Here is a 19,022-nt window from a genome sequence, read left to right as displayed (position 1 = left end):
ATATATATATATATATATATATATATATATATATATATTTATATATATTTATATATATTTATATACACACACACACACACACTAATTAAATGATTCAGATTAATAAAACTGTACTTAAAATATATTATTTTAATTATTTTAATCATCTGATCTAATTAATTAAATGAAATTACAATTAATCACAATCTATATTTGGAGTTACATTGCATTTTAATTTTATTTTATTAAATTTTGAACAATGATCATTTATGAATCTGTTAAGATACAGAACACGGAACAAAAAAAGAAAAATTAACTTTCAAATAAAGAAAATGAAGACAATTCCACAAAAAACAGACATATAAAAATAATTTCAATAAAAAAGATTTCTAAACAATGAATCACTTTGCCTATACTTTCTGATGTAGAACAATGCACCGTTGAAGCATGAAACACATGAAAGGACCTCTAGATCTCAGTGCCACTCTCATTTCAATGTCCATTTGTCTGAGTTTGCCCCCTGCGTACTATTTAAAGAAATAAAGGCCTAAAATTCTCTCTGAAACATTCCTCCCAGCAACGTCTGAGACTTTCACAGATTAAACACTCACATTCCCCTGACAGCCTTTCAAGGTCAACGGAAAAGAGAGAGTGAGAGAATGTGCACAATCTCTATTAAAAAAAAATCCACAAACACACACACTTATTTCAATCCATTTCCCCTGACACTTGTGTTTATTATCTTACACTGCCGAAAAACAGACACATTTCTCTCCCCAAATGGCATGGGGAAAATCATAACTTTGCCCAATCAATAACCCAGCAGTTTCATAATTAACAAATGAGCTTTGAATGGCCTTTTCTCTGCGGGACCATCCACATCTGTTTAATATCTCTGATTTATATGCATAATAAAACATCTTGCGTTAAAGAATGGCAGACGATTCTTCTAATGTAGCTCAACATTAACAATTGATGTTTATCGAGGCTTAAGAGTCAACCTGGATCAGTGCCATTATTTATTGTCGTAATTAGGGGTCGACCGATATTAAGCATTTTTACGATTATCGGAATCGGTTATTTTCATAACCGATTTGCCGATAAAAGCGCTCTTTGGTTCCGACGCAGCCTGTCAGAGCTCACCACTCTGTGCCCTAGAGCAGTCTCCGCCCACCGCGCACCTGATTTGTTGGGAGTCGCGAGTCCGACCAATCAACTCGAAGGCTGAGGGCACTGAAGACACAGACAGAACGCTTGCTGGAGCTGCAAGCAGCGTGCGGCAGTAATCAGTTGTCTCTCAAAGGTAAGTCAGCAGCAGACGTTGATTGTGTTTCAGTAATTCACAATCCTTTACGGTGAAGTTGCAAAAACACCTCAATGTTATCTTGATTTCCCGGATGCGGACAACACGGACGGAATCGCGGAATCCAGTCATATACCGTATTTTCCGCACTATAAGGCGCACCGGATTATAAGGCGCATCTTCAATGAATGGCCTATTTTAAAACTGTTTTCATATATAAGGCGCACCGCATTATAAGGCGCATAGAATAGAAGAGGCTGTCGGGGACGCATTCTGATCGGATGTTTTCCATGTTTCTTTTATTCGTAAACTCATTTGTAAAAAAAAAAATAACTTATTTGATTAAAAGATAAATTAATGTTTTTATACCTTCATTTGCACTGTACTGTAAATTAAAACTAATGGAAATGTGTAGTGTCACATAGGCCTAGGTTAGGATAACAAAAAATGAGACATTTAGGCTATGGAACTGAGTGTGCCTATAATAGGCTATTAATGTTATAGTTTCATGAAAAGGTCTTCTTAACATCTTCTAAAATGAAGAATTAAATTATTAACACTTATATTACACATTGTGCGTTTGGTAACACTTTAGAATACTGTATCTTACTTACTGCAGAACTAATAAGGAATTATTGAAGAACTAACAGCTAACTATTCATTAACACTTGACTCATTACTGTTAACTACTAAGGAAGATGTGCTAACTAATCAGTATGTAATACAATTTTGAGAATGTGTTAAGTAACAGGTAGCTAATCAATAACTAATGTATTCTGTCATACCTCCTGAAGAACTACTATTAATTATCTAGTAGTTATGGTTCAAAAAACATAACTATGTAATAACTACTACAGAACAGTTATATGCAAATAGTCACCATAATAATCGGGCTGTGGCCCACAAATTAAGTACTTGAGTAAAATTACAGATACCACAATAAAATATTACTCCAGTTATTAGTTATTAATATTAGTCCAATTATAAATAGGCCTATTCATTTTCAAAACTACTTGAGTAAAAGGACAACTACAGTAGTAACTTTGTTACGGGCTACTACTATTATTAGCCTATAATGAAAATGAAATATACTCTTGTGAAATTATCTGATAATTGTTTATTAATTACTAAAGGGTTCACTATAATTTTACTTTAGAACAGGCCTATTGTTGCAGGTTTGAAATAAGTCTTGCAGAATTATTTGATAATTATTTATTAATTACTAATGAGTTCCCATTGTTTTCACTTTAGAATACTGTTTCAGGTTCTAAGTAATTCCTGCGTAATTATCTGATAATTCTTCATTAATTACTTAAGGGTTGACTATATTTGCGCTTAAGAACAGGTGTACTGTTGCAGGTTTGAAATGAGTCTTGCAGAACTATTTGATAATTATTTATTAATTACTAATGAGTTCCCTTTGTTTTCACTTTAGAATACTGTTTCAGGTTCTAAGTAATTCCTGCATAACTATCTGATAATTTTTCATTAATTACTTAAGGGTTCACTATATTTGCGCTTAAGAACAGGTCTATTGTTGCAGGTTTGAAATGAGTCTTGCAGAACTATTTGATAATTATTCATTAATTACTAATGAGTTCCCTTTGTTTTCACTTTAGAATACTGTTTCAGGTTCTAAGTAATTCCTGCATAACTATCTGATAATTTTTCATTAATTACTTAAGGGTTCACTATATTTGCGCTTAAGAACAGGTCTACTGTTGCAAGTTTGAAATGAGTCTTGCAGAACTATTTGATAACTATTTATTAATTACTAATGAGTTCCCTTTGTTTTCACTTTAGAATACTGTTTCAGGTTCTAAATAATTCTTGCAGAATTATCTAATAATTCTTTATTAATTACTAATGGGTTCCCAATATTTTCCTTTTAGAATAGGCCTATTGTTTCAGGTTTGAAATACGTCCTGCAGAATTATTTGATCATTCTTTTGACAATTCTAATTCTATTTACTAATGGGTAACCTGTATTTTTACTTTCGCTCAGTCCTGGCCTTACATACAGGAACTGAATTAGTATGATATATGCTGAGGACACACAGTACTTTATACAAAATATAAAAACTACAGTAAGTTATCGCATGGCACTGGAGTGGTAGTTGGGTTCCTATCAGAAGCTAAGTGAATTTCTTACAAAACATTCACAAGACAATTCAATACACAGGCAAAACCTGTGAAGTTTATTCCGTTTATTAATATTGCATTTGTATACTACTACTACTGCTAATAACATTTATATATGAAAGGGTCACAACTCAGTTTAGTTGTGTATGACTGTTCATTAGTAGTTACTTCATAGTTATTTTTCTTGAACCTTAACTACTAGATAATTAATAGTAGTTCTTCAGGAGGTATGACAGAATACATTAGTTATTGATTAGCTACCTGTTACTTAACACATTCTCAAAATTGTATTACATACTGATTAGTTAACACATCTTCCTTAGTAGTTAACAGTAATGAGTCAAGTGTTAATGAATAGTTAGCTGTTAGTTCTTCAATAATTCCTTATTAGTTCTGCAGTAAGTAAGATACAGTATTCTAAAGTGTTACCGTGCGTTTTTAAGCTAATCAATTGATGTGCATTAGATGATGAATTGGATAGTCACCTCATTGGATTTAGCCATCAGAAAATAATTAATGAGAAATTATTATAGCTTATGCTATTACATGAACATTTCTAACATGTAAATAATTTGAAGCCAAATAGTTATATTTCCCCAAGCTGTTTAGCTTTAATACAGTATGCATTCTGTTAAGATACAGAACACAGAATAAAAAAAGAAAAAATAACTTTCAAATAAAGAAAATGAAGACAATTCCACAAACATACAGTGGTCCCACTTTTAACTCTCTCTTTATATTACCCTTATTGTAGATGGATGCACGGAAGAAGACACGAAGTGCAGTGTGGAAGTAGGGCTGTCGCGATAACCGCAATATCGCAATACCGCGCTATTGACGTGCATAACCGCAGAGGAATGCAACAACCGCCACAACCGCGATATTTGCCTGTTTTCTTTTTTCCTAAGGATTTGCCTTTCTCACTTAATGCCTGTGTGCTGAATATTAAATTAGTAATAAGTTAGTAATGATAACATAATGTGTTTATTATGAGGCTCAGTAGATGTGCACTTAACAAGCCTAAACAGACAGCGAATGAGAGAGAGATCGACTGAGCTTGTGCGATTACCTGCGTCTGTCTTTCAGATCGAGTCGGGTATGTATGTGAAACTAGCTTGTCATGACCAAGGAAAGTGAAATCTCTGTCTTAACATCGATGCTCTGCTGGTCAGCTGAGCCTTTAAAAGTGGCGATTAAAGTTAAAATGATTTCAACATCGTTTTTCATTACGTCTCTCTTTGAATAAATAAGCGTTTTTGAACGTGTAGTTGAATGAACGGTTTAAAGACTTACTCAAAGATAGTCTCTTGCCTCCATCTTGTGGTGTAACAATGAAACTGCAGTGACTGACAGCTCGCCTAAAACACGCAGGTGAAATACTGACAGAAAGTCTCTTGTCCAGTCAGACTCGATCGGGTGCGCGCTAACTGTTATATACGAAGATTTCAGATGCAAAGCCTCTAAGTATGTCTGACATTTTTCTTCAAAATTTGCATTTCTTTCTGGCTAGGTTTCTATGTAAGTACTGTTTACTTCACTTCATGTATCAACGCGATTTGGTTTCGGTTTATTGATTTCTGAATACGACCTTACACCTTACATTGTAACAGCCTACACACAATTTTATATATATACATATATATATATATATGGCGGTAATACCGCATACCGCGCTACTGAGCCACTCAAAATTACCGCAAGGGAAATTCCTTAACCGCGACAGCCCTATGTGGAAGTACTACACTCAACAAACACCAGGGAAGGTAGTGTGCAAAACATGTGGAGATGTTGTCAGTATGGGTGGTACAATGGCAAAAAGTGCCAATACTTCAAACCTGTGGTCTCATCTTACCGATTTTAATTTTTACACTAGACACATATCGGTTCAAAATATCGTTTATCGGTGCATTTGATCTGTAATAATCGGTATCGGCATCGGCCCTGAAAAACACATATCGGTCGACCCCTAATCGTAATATAATAATTTAATGGTATCTTGAGTGTGGTTTTCAAAAATAAATTCTGCCCACCTATATTTTCTGTGCACGCTTAAAAACATACGACCCAGCATGCTTTTAAGGTTGGGAGGATTAATTTACAGAAGGGATACTCCATATCCTGCTGCAGGCAGCCAATGCTCATTTGCTGATGTATGAGCGTTCCTGTCGGGATTCATATCCATGGGCAAGATTAATTTGTTTACTCCGCTGATGTAGTGCGTGGAAAAAGAACAATGCTTAATTTGGCACTCAACATAATTGATCTGGGTGAATTCCTGTACGCACGCCTGGTTCTCCTGATACCTGCTATGTGTGTCGAGCCAAAAGGTTACACGCAAAATAGCTCAATTTCATCCACATTGTTGCAAATGGGAGAATCAGAAATAATGAAACACTGCACGCATGCCATCTGTTATCAAATGTGGTTATGGAGATGGTTGGAGATTTGCAAGTCTGTGCTGCACTGACTTTTGGGAGGCCAGACTGTTGTGATAGACAAGGCTGCTTATTCAAACACGCGCCCTCTGACATGGATAAGGCGATTCAATACTTTTCATTTTTATTTATGTTTTGCTACAGCATAAGCTATCTATAATCTCATCTTTTTATTGATTTTGGTCAAGGAATTCAATTTTATTTAGGTCAACCAGAACCAGCAAGAAGAAACCATTTCAAATAAATTGTTTCGACAGTATGACACACAGCTGCCTCTTGACCTTCTCTACTAAAGAAGCAAACTTTCTCACACTAACACTTTGCTTTTATGAAGGACTTTTAGCTGAACCCTAGAAAGCAGCCAAGCAGATGAAACAAGGCCCTTCAAACTGAATTTCTAAGGCAAATGGATCTATTGAAGTTCCAAATACTAACTAACGAAATAAAAGTTGCATGATCATTTTAGGTAAAACAGTCTAACATGTGATTCGTAATTATACAGTTGAAGTCGAAAGTTTACATACACCTTGCAGAATCTGCTAAATGTTAGGGATCATACAAAATGCATGTTATTTTTTATTTAGTACTGACCTGAAGAAGATATTTAATAAAAAAGACGTTTACATATAGTCCACAAAAGAAAATAATAGTTTATAAAAATTTATAAAAATGACCCTGTTCAAAAGATTACAGCTGTGTTCTTTTGTTTAATGATAGTTGTTAATGAGTCCCTTGTTTGTCCTAAACAGTTAAACTGTCTGCTGTTATTCTGAAAAATCTATTACAGCAGGTTCAAACACTCAGTGATGCTTTAAAAGGAAAAAAGATGCATTAAGAGTTGGGATGTGAAAACTTTTGAATTTGACAATCAGGGTAAATTTAACTTAACGTCTTTTTATAAACTATTATTTTCTTTTGTGGACTATATGTAAACGTCTTTTTTATTAAATATCTTCTTCAGGTCAGTACTAAATAAAAAATAACATGCATTTTGTATGATCCCTAACATTCTGCAAGGTGTATGTAAACTTTCGACTTCAACTGTACTGTATAATTACGGATCACATGTTAGACTGTTTTACCTAAAATGATCATGTAACTTTTATTTCGTTAGTTAGTATTTTGTTAGTTAGTATTTTGGTAAAATAATTATGATTTTGCAGATTCTGCAAGGTGTATGTAAACTTTTGATTTTAACTGTAGGTAAAACGGTCTTACAATTGTAAAAAAAAAAAAAAAAATACTATTTCAGTCTTTCTGTTTCAAAATTCTATGTTTGATTCAGCAAATTCTATGTGAAAATTGTTTCAAAGTAAATTCTATACATTTTTTCAGTGTAGATATTACAAAAAAATCATATATTGCATACATATTGCTGGATGTATTATGTATTTGTTTGGTAAATAGGTGGTAAAAAAAAATTATTTGTACACTAAAAACAGGTGTAGGAAATTGCCAAATTGTACACATATGTGATAATTGAACAATAATAAAATTGCACTTATTAAAAATATCTTATTTTAATTATATAGTAGAAAATCAGATTAAATAAAAAATACATGCTGCTTAATTAGACAAATGAAATAGCAATTAATCTAACTTTGGAGATCTTATGGAAATTGCTAAATAAATGACATGCAAAAAGTTAAATTAAACTAGTGCTGTCAAACGATTAATCGTGATTAATCGCATCCAAAATAAAAGTTTTTGTTTACATAATATATGTGTTGATACTGTGTATACTTATATATTAATACACACACACACACACACACACACACACACACACACACACACACACACACACACACACACGTATGTATGTACGTATATAAGAAAATATGTTGTTTATATATTAAATATATAATTTAAATTGTATGAATATAAATAAATACATGTAAACATTTTCAAAATATACACTGTATGTGTGTATTTATATATACATAAATATACACAGTACACACATATATTAAGTAAACAAACACGTATCTTTGATGTGATTAATCGTGATTAACCGCGATTAATCGTTTGACAGCACTACATTAAACATGTTTTTTTTAAGCAGAAAGACCTATATAGTACTATTTTTCTTGTAATAATCTAAGAATCTTTGTTTATTTCATTTTTTTACAGTGTAGCTTTTTGTTTCTATTTTTATTTATATGGAATTTTAGAAAAACATCCAAGGCTGAGTTAATAATTACATCTCATTAAACTTAACTATATATATATACACTTTATGTTGTCTCCTTTCCTCTTGGTTGATCTGTATCAAGGGTTTGACCACATAGCCAATGCTACCATATTTTATAGTGTACTTCCCTATCTTTCAGTTTCATAACAATAAGAAAATCAAACAAACTATTCAGAAGAGGAACTTCTAAAGCAATGAACAGAAGATTTCCCACGCATGGCTCACAAAGCCTAAACACAGCCAGAGTGTTAGCAACCTGAACCAGTCCTAGATCTCATTCTCAAAGGCATTTTAGATCAAAAAATGAGATGTAGGTAGTTTCTTTTTTCACATTGCATGTAGTTCTGAAACATGCTAGTGAGGCTGGTGCAATTCCTTTAACTTCATCAAAATGCCATTTTACATTTTCTCCTAAAAAGCTGCTGATTTTCAGCTAGAATCTAAATAGGCGCCTGCTGATTTTTTTTTAAAGGTTGACATGGGTAAGTAAATGCAACTTGAGTGCGTAATAGCTTTATATAAATGCTAATTCTGACCATGGCATTTAGTTCTTTTCATGGTATTATCCCCAAATAAACACAGTACTCTTAACCAATTTTCACTTTACTGCAACCATGGCCAAAGTCATCAAGCCTAACTATGACTGACACAAATGAATTTGCAATCAGCCTCCCTCTTTCTCCATCACTTAGCGCAGCTCAATCGACGGCAGGAGTTACAGGCGGACAGTATCTCTGCGAGCACTCTGATTGCATACTGAAATTTCAAAGGCTGATTAATGAATAAACCTTCCGTCTCTGGAGTGGATTGTTTAATTATGAATCAGGACACAATGTACTCTCCAAACCGTCAAAATTATACATACACACACACAAGGACTCTTCAGTGGAAACAAAGCCAGGTAAATTAAGCCACTTCATTAGGAACCAGCTTTAAATAGCGTTGACAAAAATTCTGTAGAGTTTGATAAAGATTGATGCATGCCATATATAACATTTAATAGAGTACCTTAGTCCCAGGAGATATTTTTAGAGAATTCTCCAAGGAAAAAAACAATGCTTAGTAGGGGTGGCACGGTTCACAAAACCCACGGTTCGGTTCGTGTCACGGTTTTAGGTCACGGTTTTCAGTTCTGTACGGTTCTTGTTTTTATTTTTTTTATTTTAAATCATTAACACTCCAGAAGTTTGTTTTGGCATATGAAATGTAGCTTGATTATCCACAATTTAGGATACATTATTTAAAAAAAAAGTTTTATCATGTAATCATGCACAAACTGAATTGGACTTGACTTTAAGCACATTATTGAGACCATCTCTGAGGAAAGCTAGGGGAGATTTGATACAGCAATAGAGAAGACATTGATGACATGCTTTTCATTTATTTGGCAAAAACAGGACAATGTGTATCTCCACAGGAATTTATGTGCCTTTTTAGCACATAAAGATTGAACTGAAGAATTAACTTGCATGTCTACCAACACACTGGTGTGATGTCTTCTCAGATGAACTGACAAATTAGAAGTGTTGCCGTTAGCATATGATATGCATTTTCCACAATGCTTGCACAGTCTCAGTTCGATCTATTCTTTTATTTCCGTCATCATCATAGGTAACATGAAATCCAAAATGTTCCCACACAAAAATAACAAACTTGTTATTTCTGACACTTGTTATTAGCCGTTCACATGAAGCCTCTTTTGCGCACTTAAGTTTGTTATTTCAAATGTAGACGCGCGGTATGCGCGCTCGTAATGGAAGCGACGCGCTGCGACACGCTCGTTTTTTCCAGGCGCGTCCGTGCCGTATCGAGATAAAAACATCTCAACTTTTCAAAATTCCGCAAGCTCACCGCAGGCCATGTGACATGAACCAACCAATCAGCTTCATCCTTTCCTTTAATAAAATTGAAAGCACAGCCAAGTTGGATGAACAGCGTATCATAGCTGGCGCATCCTCCAACTCCGGGCAGCCTTCCTTATCTCTCCCACTTGCCATTTCTACACGTGACGTAACCTGCAGCACTCCACTTTTACTGTCTCTATGTCTACACACACCTCTTATTTCGCGCAATAAGGACACTCACGAGGCTACATTGCGCATGCGTTGAACCGTTGAACCGTGCGACGCACACACGCAACGAACCGAGACAAGCGAACCGAACGGTTCGGTTGTTTTTCATGTACCGTGCCACCCCTAATGCTTAGTGCTTACATTAGTAGCAGGTTGAAACAACCTAAAACGGATCAGGCTGTGAAATAAGCAAAATATGCAGTTACATTATATGTGACCCTGGACTACAAAACCAGTCATGAGTCATTTTATAAAATGAGATCCAAAACTGAATAAATTAGCTTTCCATTGATATATGATTTGTTAGGAAAGGACAATATTTGGCCATTTGAAAATATGGAACCCGAGGGTGCACAAAAAAATCAAAATACTGAGAAAATCGCCTTTAAAGTTGTCCAAATGAAGTTCTTAGCAATGCATATTACTTATCAGAAATTAAGTTTAGATATATTTATGGTAGGAAATTTACAAAGTATCTTCGTGGAACATGATCTTTACTTAATATCCTAATGATTTTTGGCATAAAAGAAAAATCGATAATTTTGGCCCATACAGTGTATTGTTGGTTATTGCTACAAATATGCTACTTATGGCTAGTTTTGTGGTCCAGAGTCACAAATGTGATGATTAGGTTTAGTTTAGAGATAAAACATATATACGATAGTAAAACGTAACTAAATAAATATATTTAGGTATTATTCATTTGCATAAGTAAGACTGTCCGAATGAGCAAATCTTTCATTTAACCAAGTTTGTTCAAAGCTACTGATTCATTCAGAAATTAAACAAGTGAGTGTCTTAAAGGGATAGTTCACCCAACAATGAAAATTACCCCGTTATTTACTCACCCTCAAGCCATCCTATGTGTATATGACTTTCTGCTTTTAGATGAATACAATCTGAGCTAGGGCTGGGCGATTCTTTCGATTTTTTCGATTAATTCGAATTTACGTTTTAAATTTAATTGCACCAATGGCAGAATAATTAAGAGGCAATATTGTCCGACCACATGTTTGCGCGCCTAATTAACCGCTGTATTCAGAACGGAAAACAAATAACGCGTTCTGGTAAAATAACGCGAGTCACTAAGTGGACATGATTAGCTGCTTGCTAGCAAATTAGCCTGTTATATTACATACAATTTCACTTATCACATAAACAGAGTAGAGAGATGATTGAAGACAATAGCGAATTATTTGCATATCAAGGCTCGAGTGCGACCAGCATATTTGTATTTGCGCTGAGTGGAGCTTCAAAGGTTTCTATGTGTTTTGCACATTGACTAATGTATCTCAAGTGTAGAGAGAGTGTAAATAAGAGACTGAATGGGCAGTAGCTTCGTTTATTATAATAGAGCTTTGTGATATTGCGAACTAAGATGAGTGACAGCTTTTAATCATTTTTAAGGGAGTTTGTAAACGAGATATTGATTTATTATAACAGTTAAATAAACAAGAAGTTATTATTAAGTGACTTACATTGTCTGACTATAACACTATTGCCTGATTTTGCTCTGTTTTGTCGTCAAAAGTGGTCTGAAACAAGTCACAGCTGAGCCGCAGCGCATCTCCACTCAAACACAGCGGTGTTTCGTTTATGAATGAACGTGCGTTTTTAAACGAATCTAGTGAAATTATTCAATTTCCCGTTCATTAAGAGTCACTTGCATTATTCTTGAATGAACCATCCGTTCAAACGAATCAAATGAATATGATTCAGTAATTAAATCAGTGTCTTACCACCACCTGCTGGCAGATCGTTTCAGTTATTTAAATCATTTAATATTTCTGTGTTCAAAATTGTATATTTTTGTATACGATATAAGTGCAAGAGAAAAGCATGGAAATATATTTTCCTCCCGTCTCATATTTATTTGTCTTACAAACATTTACTGTGTCTGGTATGATAAGAATGGGGTCTGGTGCACTGATGCAGTTGCAATGTATACTGCAAAATATATGGTGCCCATATATATTGTGGAAAAGCTGGGGTTTCTTTACATGCTAAAAGTAGTAGGGGGGAAAAAATCGATTTAAATCGTAAATCGGATTTTTTGTGAAAAAATCGGGGATTTTATTTTTAGGCCATATCGCCCAGCCCTAATCTGAGCTATATTAAAAAATGTCCTGGTGCCTCCAATTTTTATAAGGGCAGTGAATGGGTGTCGAGATTTTAAATACCAAAAAAGTGAATTTATCCATCATAAAAAGTACTCCACACGGCTCCAGGAAGTCAATAAAGGCCTTCTCAAGTGAATCGATGTGTTTGTGTAAAGATCACTGCACACGGAGTCCGAAATTTTTGTATGCTTTTTTTAGTTTTTTCGTATTCATCATCCTTCCCTATCAAAATGCTTGCTATGGATGCGAAAACACAGAAAATGAAACCTGATACAAATTTTTTTATGACTGACGAAATTTTCGGAGGCAGTGTGTAAATGTGATTGACACAACGTGAGGTTGTGTTTATTTTTAAACGTGCAAAAATTTCGGACTCAGTGTGCAATGACCTTAGGAATAATATCCATAATACAAAATGTATAAATGTTATAAACCGTAATCTCTAGCTTCCGCTAACTGTGTACGTGCGTTCACGAGAGAGTGGCGTTCCAGCGGATAGGATGTAGGAGAATGCAGAAGTGCAGAAAAGAGAGAAAAACAAAACATTGGTCACAAATCAGAAGTACAAAACAAGCATTTGTATATATATTTAAAAAAATACGACGAGAAATATTGAACAATTTCAATATAAGCCAAGAGGAGACTGGTTTTTCCTTTGCTGTAAATAAAACTTCTCGTACTTTCATTACTGGATGTATCAACGATTTTGAACAAATCTCTTAAATGAATGATTCAATGACAAATACATTTTTACCAGTAACTTGGCAAAACAATGCAATCGACACAAACGTTATTTGAAGCACCAATTACTTTCGAAAGATGACTTGCTCTATTTTGATCGCTACCATAGACATCAATGTTTATATCTGAACTATGACCTTTAATCTCAGTATTTCTGTGATAATATGAATGACAATAAAACAGAAATAATACTGGGTACTTGAAAAGACTCTGTGAAGCTGTTTCTTACCTAAAAATGGTAACTGGCTGCTTTCAGTAACAGATTTAAATGTTTTGGTAAGACTTCATCAGACAAAGGTTTAATAGACACAAATCATTGTCATTTAGAAATGAGATTGTGTGGGTGTTTGAATAAAGATCTTTTAATGATTATTTGTGCAGCTCTACCTTAAAGCCGTGTGGAGTACTTTTTATGATGGATGAACAATTTTTTTGGACTTTAAAATCTTGACACCCATTTTCTGCTATTATAAAGCTTGGAAGAGATAGAAAATTTTCTAACATAACTCCAACTGTATTCGTCTGAAAGCAGAAAGTCATACACACTTAGGGTGGCCTGAGGGTAAATAAATCATGGGGTAATTTTCATTCCCCTTCAGTCGTTTCACTACGATGTTACATAAGGGAACTCTCCTGAGAGACCAATCATCTCTGAGCCTTATTCAAAAGGCCAATGAACATTGGCGAGTGGTATTTGCATGCCAAGCCACTCCCCCGTACATACGGCTATATAAGAGGGCGGCTTGCAACCACTCATTCAGATTTTCGCTTCAGAGCCTCTCTGCTCGAGCCATTGCTGATGTTCCTGCGAGTTCTTCACTCTCTCCCCGCTGGTGTGCTGCCAATCTAAAAGAGCAAAGTATCTAAAAGAGTGTTTTGGCAGCCGCCAGCGGGATCCTGCGGGCTGCCGTTTTCACGGCCATTAAAAGCCTCCTGCTCTCCAGCGAGCAAGCCCATTTGAGTGCACAGTGGTGCCGCGGTTTCCTCCCTGGGCAGACCGGGACTAAAAGAGTGATTTCTCATGGCTGTGTAAAGAGGTTCTTTTCAGAATGGCTTTCCGGCCGTGCGCTCCTGAATGTGGCAGTTTCCTTACCTCTCTGGACGGACATGAACGCTGCCTCACGTGTCTGGGCCGTGAGCATGCTGGGGCGGCGTTCACGGATGGTTCGTGCGTTCATTGCGAATGCATGACCATGCTTACGCTGAAGTCCAGCCGCTCGTTCGCAAGGCGGCTCCCCTCGTTGCCCCGCGACCAGTCGTTGAGCCATCAATGCTTTTCGGCCGCCGTGGCGAGGCACGAGGGGGACATTCAAGTCACTGTGCAGAACGTACCGCCGGCTGCCAAAGCCCTGCGGTCTTCTGCACCTCAGCGTGAGCCCGTCGAGCTTCCAGAGCAGTACGCTTCCCCGCACACCGGGCTGAGCGTCTCCTTTGGCGCTCCACAGGAGGATGAGATGTCTGTTGCAGCATCAGAGGGAGAGCCTGAGAGTGAGGATGGCATCCCGGCGGCTCAGCTGTCCCCTTCCTTAGCAGCACTTCCACTCCTCGGAACCGGAGTCAGAGCCTGCTATCGCCAGCGCAGGAACCAGGGAAGAAGGTAAGCGCTGCTTAATGCAGTTAGACTTTTCTCCAGGACGTTCATCCTTCTGGGTTCAGTCCCTTCCCCCTTTTCCCCCAGGCTGCCCCACCACGGTCACGTTGGTCAACGTTCCCTTGATACCCTTGCAGTGGTTGATACGGACGGTACGTCTCGGCTATGCGATCCAGCCTGCCCCTCCAGCCGAGATGAAGTTAGGGTCCTACAGTCCCTACTTCATCGTGCCCAAAGAGTGGTGGGTTAACACCCATCCTGGATATTTGAGCTCTGATTCGGCCCCTTCTCAGGCTGCCGTCCAAGATGCTCACGACGACGTGCATAAGAATATGCTTCCGTCTCCAGGGTTGGGTTGCGGCCATCAACCTGAAGGGCACCTACTTTCACGTCTCCAAATTCCCCCGCCACAGACTCCTTTTGTGATTTGTTCCCGGGGGTCGAGCGTCTCAGTACAAGGTGCTTCCATTTGGCCTGTCCCTCTCTCCCCGCATCCTCTTCAAGGTCACGGGAGTTGCCCTGTCCCCTCTTCGGTAGACAGGCATTCGCATTTCCAACCGTCTCGACGACTGGCCCTTTGTAGCTCACTCGCGAGTTCCGTTGGGCGAACAAAGGGACCTGGTGCTTCGCCACCTCTGCCATCTGGTCCTTCAGGTCAACCGAGTGTAGAGCAAACTCTCCTTAGTGCAGAGGATCTCTTTTCTCGCTCTGGAGCCAGACTCGGTCAACATGACAGCCCGCCTTACCAAGCGCGCACAATCAGTGCTGTAGTGTCTGGCATTACTCGGACACTTTTCCCGCAGTGTTGACCCCTATTCAACCTGTGGTCCACCACAGGTTGGGGTGCCATGTACAACGGGTAAGCAGCATCGGGCTCCTGGATAGGACCTCGATTGCAGTGACACATCAATTGCCTCGAGTTGTTACCTGTGCTTCTAGCCCTTCGTCGCTTCCGACCGACATTGCGCCAGAAACACGTGCTTGTTCGCATTGACAGCACTGCGACCAGCGCTCACCGCTCCCGTCGCAAGTCACAACTCGCCCGCCATCTGCTCCTATGGAGTCAAACGTGGCTGAAACTGCTACGTGCCATTCACACAGATCCAGGAGAACTCAACCGTGCAGCCGATCGGCTCTCACAGCAGTCCACCCGCCCTGGAGAGTGGCGACTCCACCCCGAGACAGCCCAGCTGATTTGGAGCCATTTCCGCGAGGCCCAGATAAATCTGTTTGCCTACCGCCAATCCTCCCACTGCCAGTTGCTTCACTCCCTCAACTAGGCTTCCCTCGGCAGGGACGCATTGGCACACAGCTGGCCTCCGGGGCCCAAGTACGCCTTTTCCCCAGTGAGCCTCCTTGCACAGACCCTGTGCAAGTTCAGGGAGGGCGAGGAGTAGGCTCTGCTGGTTGCGCCACACTGGCCCACCCAGGCCTAGTTCCCAGAACTCATTTCCCTCGCGGCAGCCCCTCCCTGGAAAATCCCCTTGAAGAAAGACCTTCTTTCGCAGGGGATGGGCACAATTTGGCACCCGCGTCCCGACCAGTGGAACCTGAACGAGATGCGTCAGACCTCTCCGGCCTTCCACAGGCTTACGCACTGAGGTGGGGTCTATTCATTGACTGGTGCTCCTCTCGAGGAGAGGACCCCCAGAGATGTCTGATTGCAGTAGTGCATTCCTTCCTGCAAGAGAAGTTGGAGCGCAGGCTGTCCCCTTCGACTCTCAAAGTATACGTTGCTGCCATCGCAGCGTATCACGATGCAGTGGATGGAACATCCCTTGGTAAGCACCAATTGGTCGTGAGGTTCCTTAGAGGCGCGAGGAGGATGAATCCTCCCAGACCGCACCTCATACCCTCTTGGGATCTCTCCGTCGCCCTTCGGGGCCTACGGGACGCCCCATTCGAGCCACTCGCGTCAGTCGAGCTAAGTTCCTGTCATTAAAGACAGCGCTCCTGACCGCGTTGGCCTCCATCAAGAGGGTAGGGGACCTACAAGCTTTCTCTGTCAACAAAATGTGCCTAGAGTTCGGGCCCAGCGATTCTCACGTCATCTTGAGACCCCGGCCTGGGTATGTGCCCAAGGTTCCCACCACGTCTTCCCGCGATCAGGTGGTGAACCTGCAAGCTCTGCCCCTGGAGGAGGCAGACCCAGCTTCTGCACTGTTGTGTCCAGTCCGTGCTTTGCGCTTATACGTAGACGGCACTCGGCACTTCAGATGCACCGAGCAGCTCTTTGTCTGCTTCGGAGGCCAGCAGAAAGGGAATGCTGTCTCCAAACAGAGGTTGGCCCATTGGGTGGTAGATGCCATCTCTCTGTCTTACTTATACCAAGGAGATCCTTGCCCCTTAGGTGTTCGTGCCCACTCCACACGGAGTGTTGCCTCTTCCTATGCGTTGGCTCAAGGCGCCTCACTAGCAGATATCTGTAGAGCTGCGGGCTGGGCGACACCTAATACCTCCGCTAGGTTCTACAACCTCCGCGTAGAGGCTGTATCCTCCCGTGTCTTAACATAAGACTTCAGGTGAGCGGGAGGACGGCTGGTGTTGGCTTGCTGTGCCATTCCCAAGAGGATCCGTGCGCTATTTCCCCAGGATGTAGCTCTCCGGTGAACCCTGGGTCCTCCATGCCCCGCAGTCAGGCCTAAATACGGAGTAGTTCCTGATTGTGGCAATATTCTCAGTATTTTTCCAGCGGTCAGCCAGAAGGCCGCTGTTTCCCTCGTATATCCCTAAAAACTTATGGATATATTGAATTTACTTTCATTTCCACATGTAAAGATCTCATGTGCTCCGCCCCACCAACCTCTGCTTCAGTACTGGCATCCATGTGGGGCACCCTCTATTGGCCCTCAGGACGTTGGGAAGGTTACGTTACAATGTCCATCTGCTGACACGTCCGCCTGTCGGCACGTGGGTTGTGCGTAATGCGGCATCAGGGTCGTGGCCTGTTCCATAGGGTCTGTTCCCATGTAACGTCGTAGTGAAACGACTGAAGGGGAACGTCTAGGTTACGTAGGTAACCCTCGTTCCCTGAAGGAGGGAACGGAGACGTTACATCCCCTGCCATGACCCTGGCGTCGCGCTGACGCTGGCTCGATCCGGTTCCTCAGCGAAAACCTGAATGAGTGGTTGCAAGCCGCCCTCTTATATACCCGTATACAGGGGAGTGGCTTGGCATGCAAATACCACTCGCCAATGTTCATTGGCCTTTTGAATAAGGCTCAGAGATGACTGGTCTCTCAGGCGAGTTCTCATATGTAACATCCCCGTTCCCTCCTTCAGGGAACGAGGGTTACCTACGTAACCTAGACGTTTTTAGCTCAACTATCCCTTTAATGAGTGAATAATTTAATCCTTGACTCAATATATTTGTTTAAAGCAACTGATTCAATTCATACAAAAAAACAAGTGACTGTCTTTCTAAGTGAGTCACTCAATCATTCAACCAATTTGTCCAAAGTCACAGATTGCTTCAAAGACAAAACAAGTGACCATCTTAAGGAGTGAGTCATTGAATCATTCATTCAACCAATTCATTTAAATACACAAATTCATTCAGAAACTAAACAAGTGACTGTCTTAATGCGTGCATCACTGAATCATTTACTCAACAAATTTGTTCAAAGCCAGCAGTTCATTCAGACACAAAACAATTGATGGTTTTCTGAGTGAGTCACTGATTTATTTATTAATTTATTCAACTGATTTGTTGATGTTCACACTCAGTTTAGTTATTAAAAAGAGTGACAACTGATTTTCATAATCAGAGGTTTACAGTAATTTATAGAAATTCACAGAGCCCAAATAGAGCCATATTCGCTTATGTACACTGAAAATAATTTGGTGTACAAACAGTTTTCACTCAGAAATTGTTAGAAAATTTTACAAGTAAGTACAAAAAAGTGGTAATTAACACACTGCATTAAATATGAAGTACTGAAGTAGTAAGACTGAAATAGTATTTTCTTAAATAATATTGTTTTTATTTGCAACTGAAAAAAGGTTTTGAAAGCAACTTTTTTTTCTAGCTGTTCTGTGCACAAAAGGGTTTAAGAATCGCACCTCTTTTGCATGTATGTAAAGTGTAAATGTAGGCATCAAAATACAAAAAAGAAACTAATGAAAAGAATACAAATATGAGGCCCGAATCAAATAAATGCTACCATGACTCTGTAAGCATGCATGAATGTCTGTGTTTGACATTGGCTGATCAAAAGACAATGCAGCTCAGTCAGAGAGATGGTTGACCTTTTCATGTGCCAGCAAGATGATGTGAGCCACCTTGAAGGCTCCACTGTCTGATGTTTCACCTCTTTAATAAAATCTGTGTCTGCTGTGATCCACAAACCACCAGCTGCTAGCAGAGAAGGTTATCTGATTACTTAGAAGTCACTGCAATCATACTCACTCTACACCGAGGGAGGGCAGAGACGGAGAAAATCAAC

General features: G+C 39.2%; 1 protein-coding gene across 1 annotated transcript in view; it reads right to left on the bottom strand.

The window, feature by feature from the left end:
* dok6 (docking protein 6) overlaps nt 1-14,164 on the bottom strand; it is a 66,094-nt gene extending 51,930 nt beyond the window's left edge. Inside the window, exon 1 of the mRNA XM_073830553.1 lies at nt 14,080-14,164. Coding sequence (XP_073686654.1) covers nt 14,080-14,164 — 85 coding nt within the window. The remainder of the gene's footprint in view (nt 1-14,079) is intronic.
* Between the last annotated feature and the right edge of the window lie 4,858 nt (nt 14,165-19,022).

This window comes from Garra rufa, chromosome 24 (assembly GCF_049309525.1).
Source record: "Garra rufa chromosome 24, GarRuf1.0, whole genome shotgun sequence".
In the NCBI taxonomy this organism is placed as follows: domain Eukaryota; kingdom Metazoa; phylum Chordata; class Actinopteri; order Cypriniformes; family Cyprinidae; genus Garra; species Garra rufa.
This window is presented reverse-complemented; position numbering and strand designations above follow the sequence as displayed.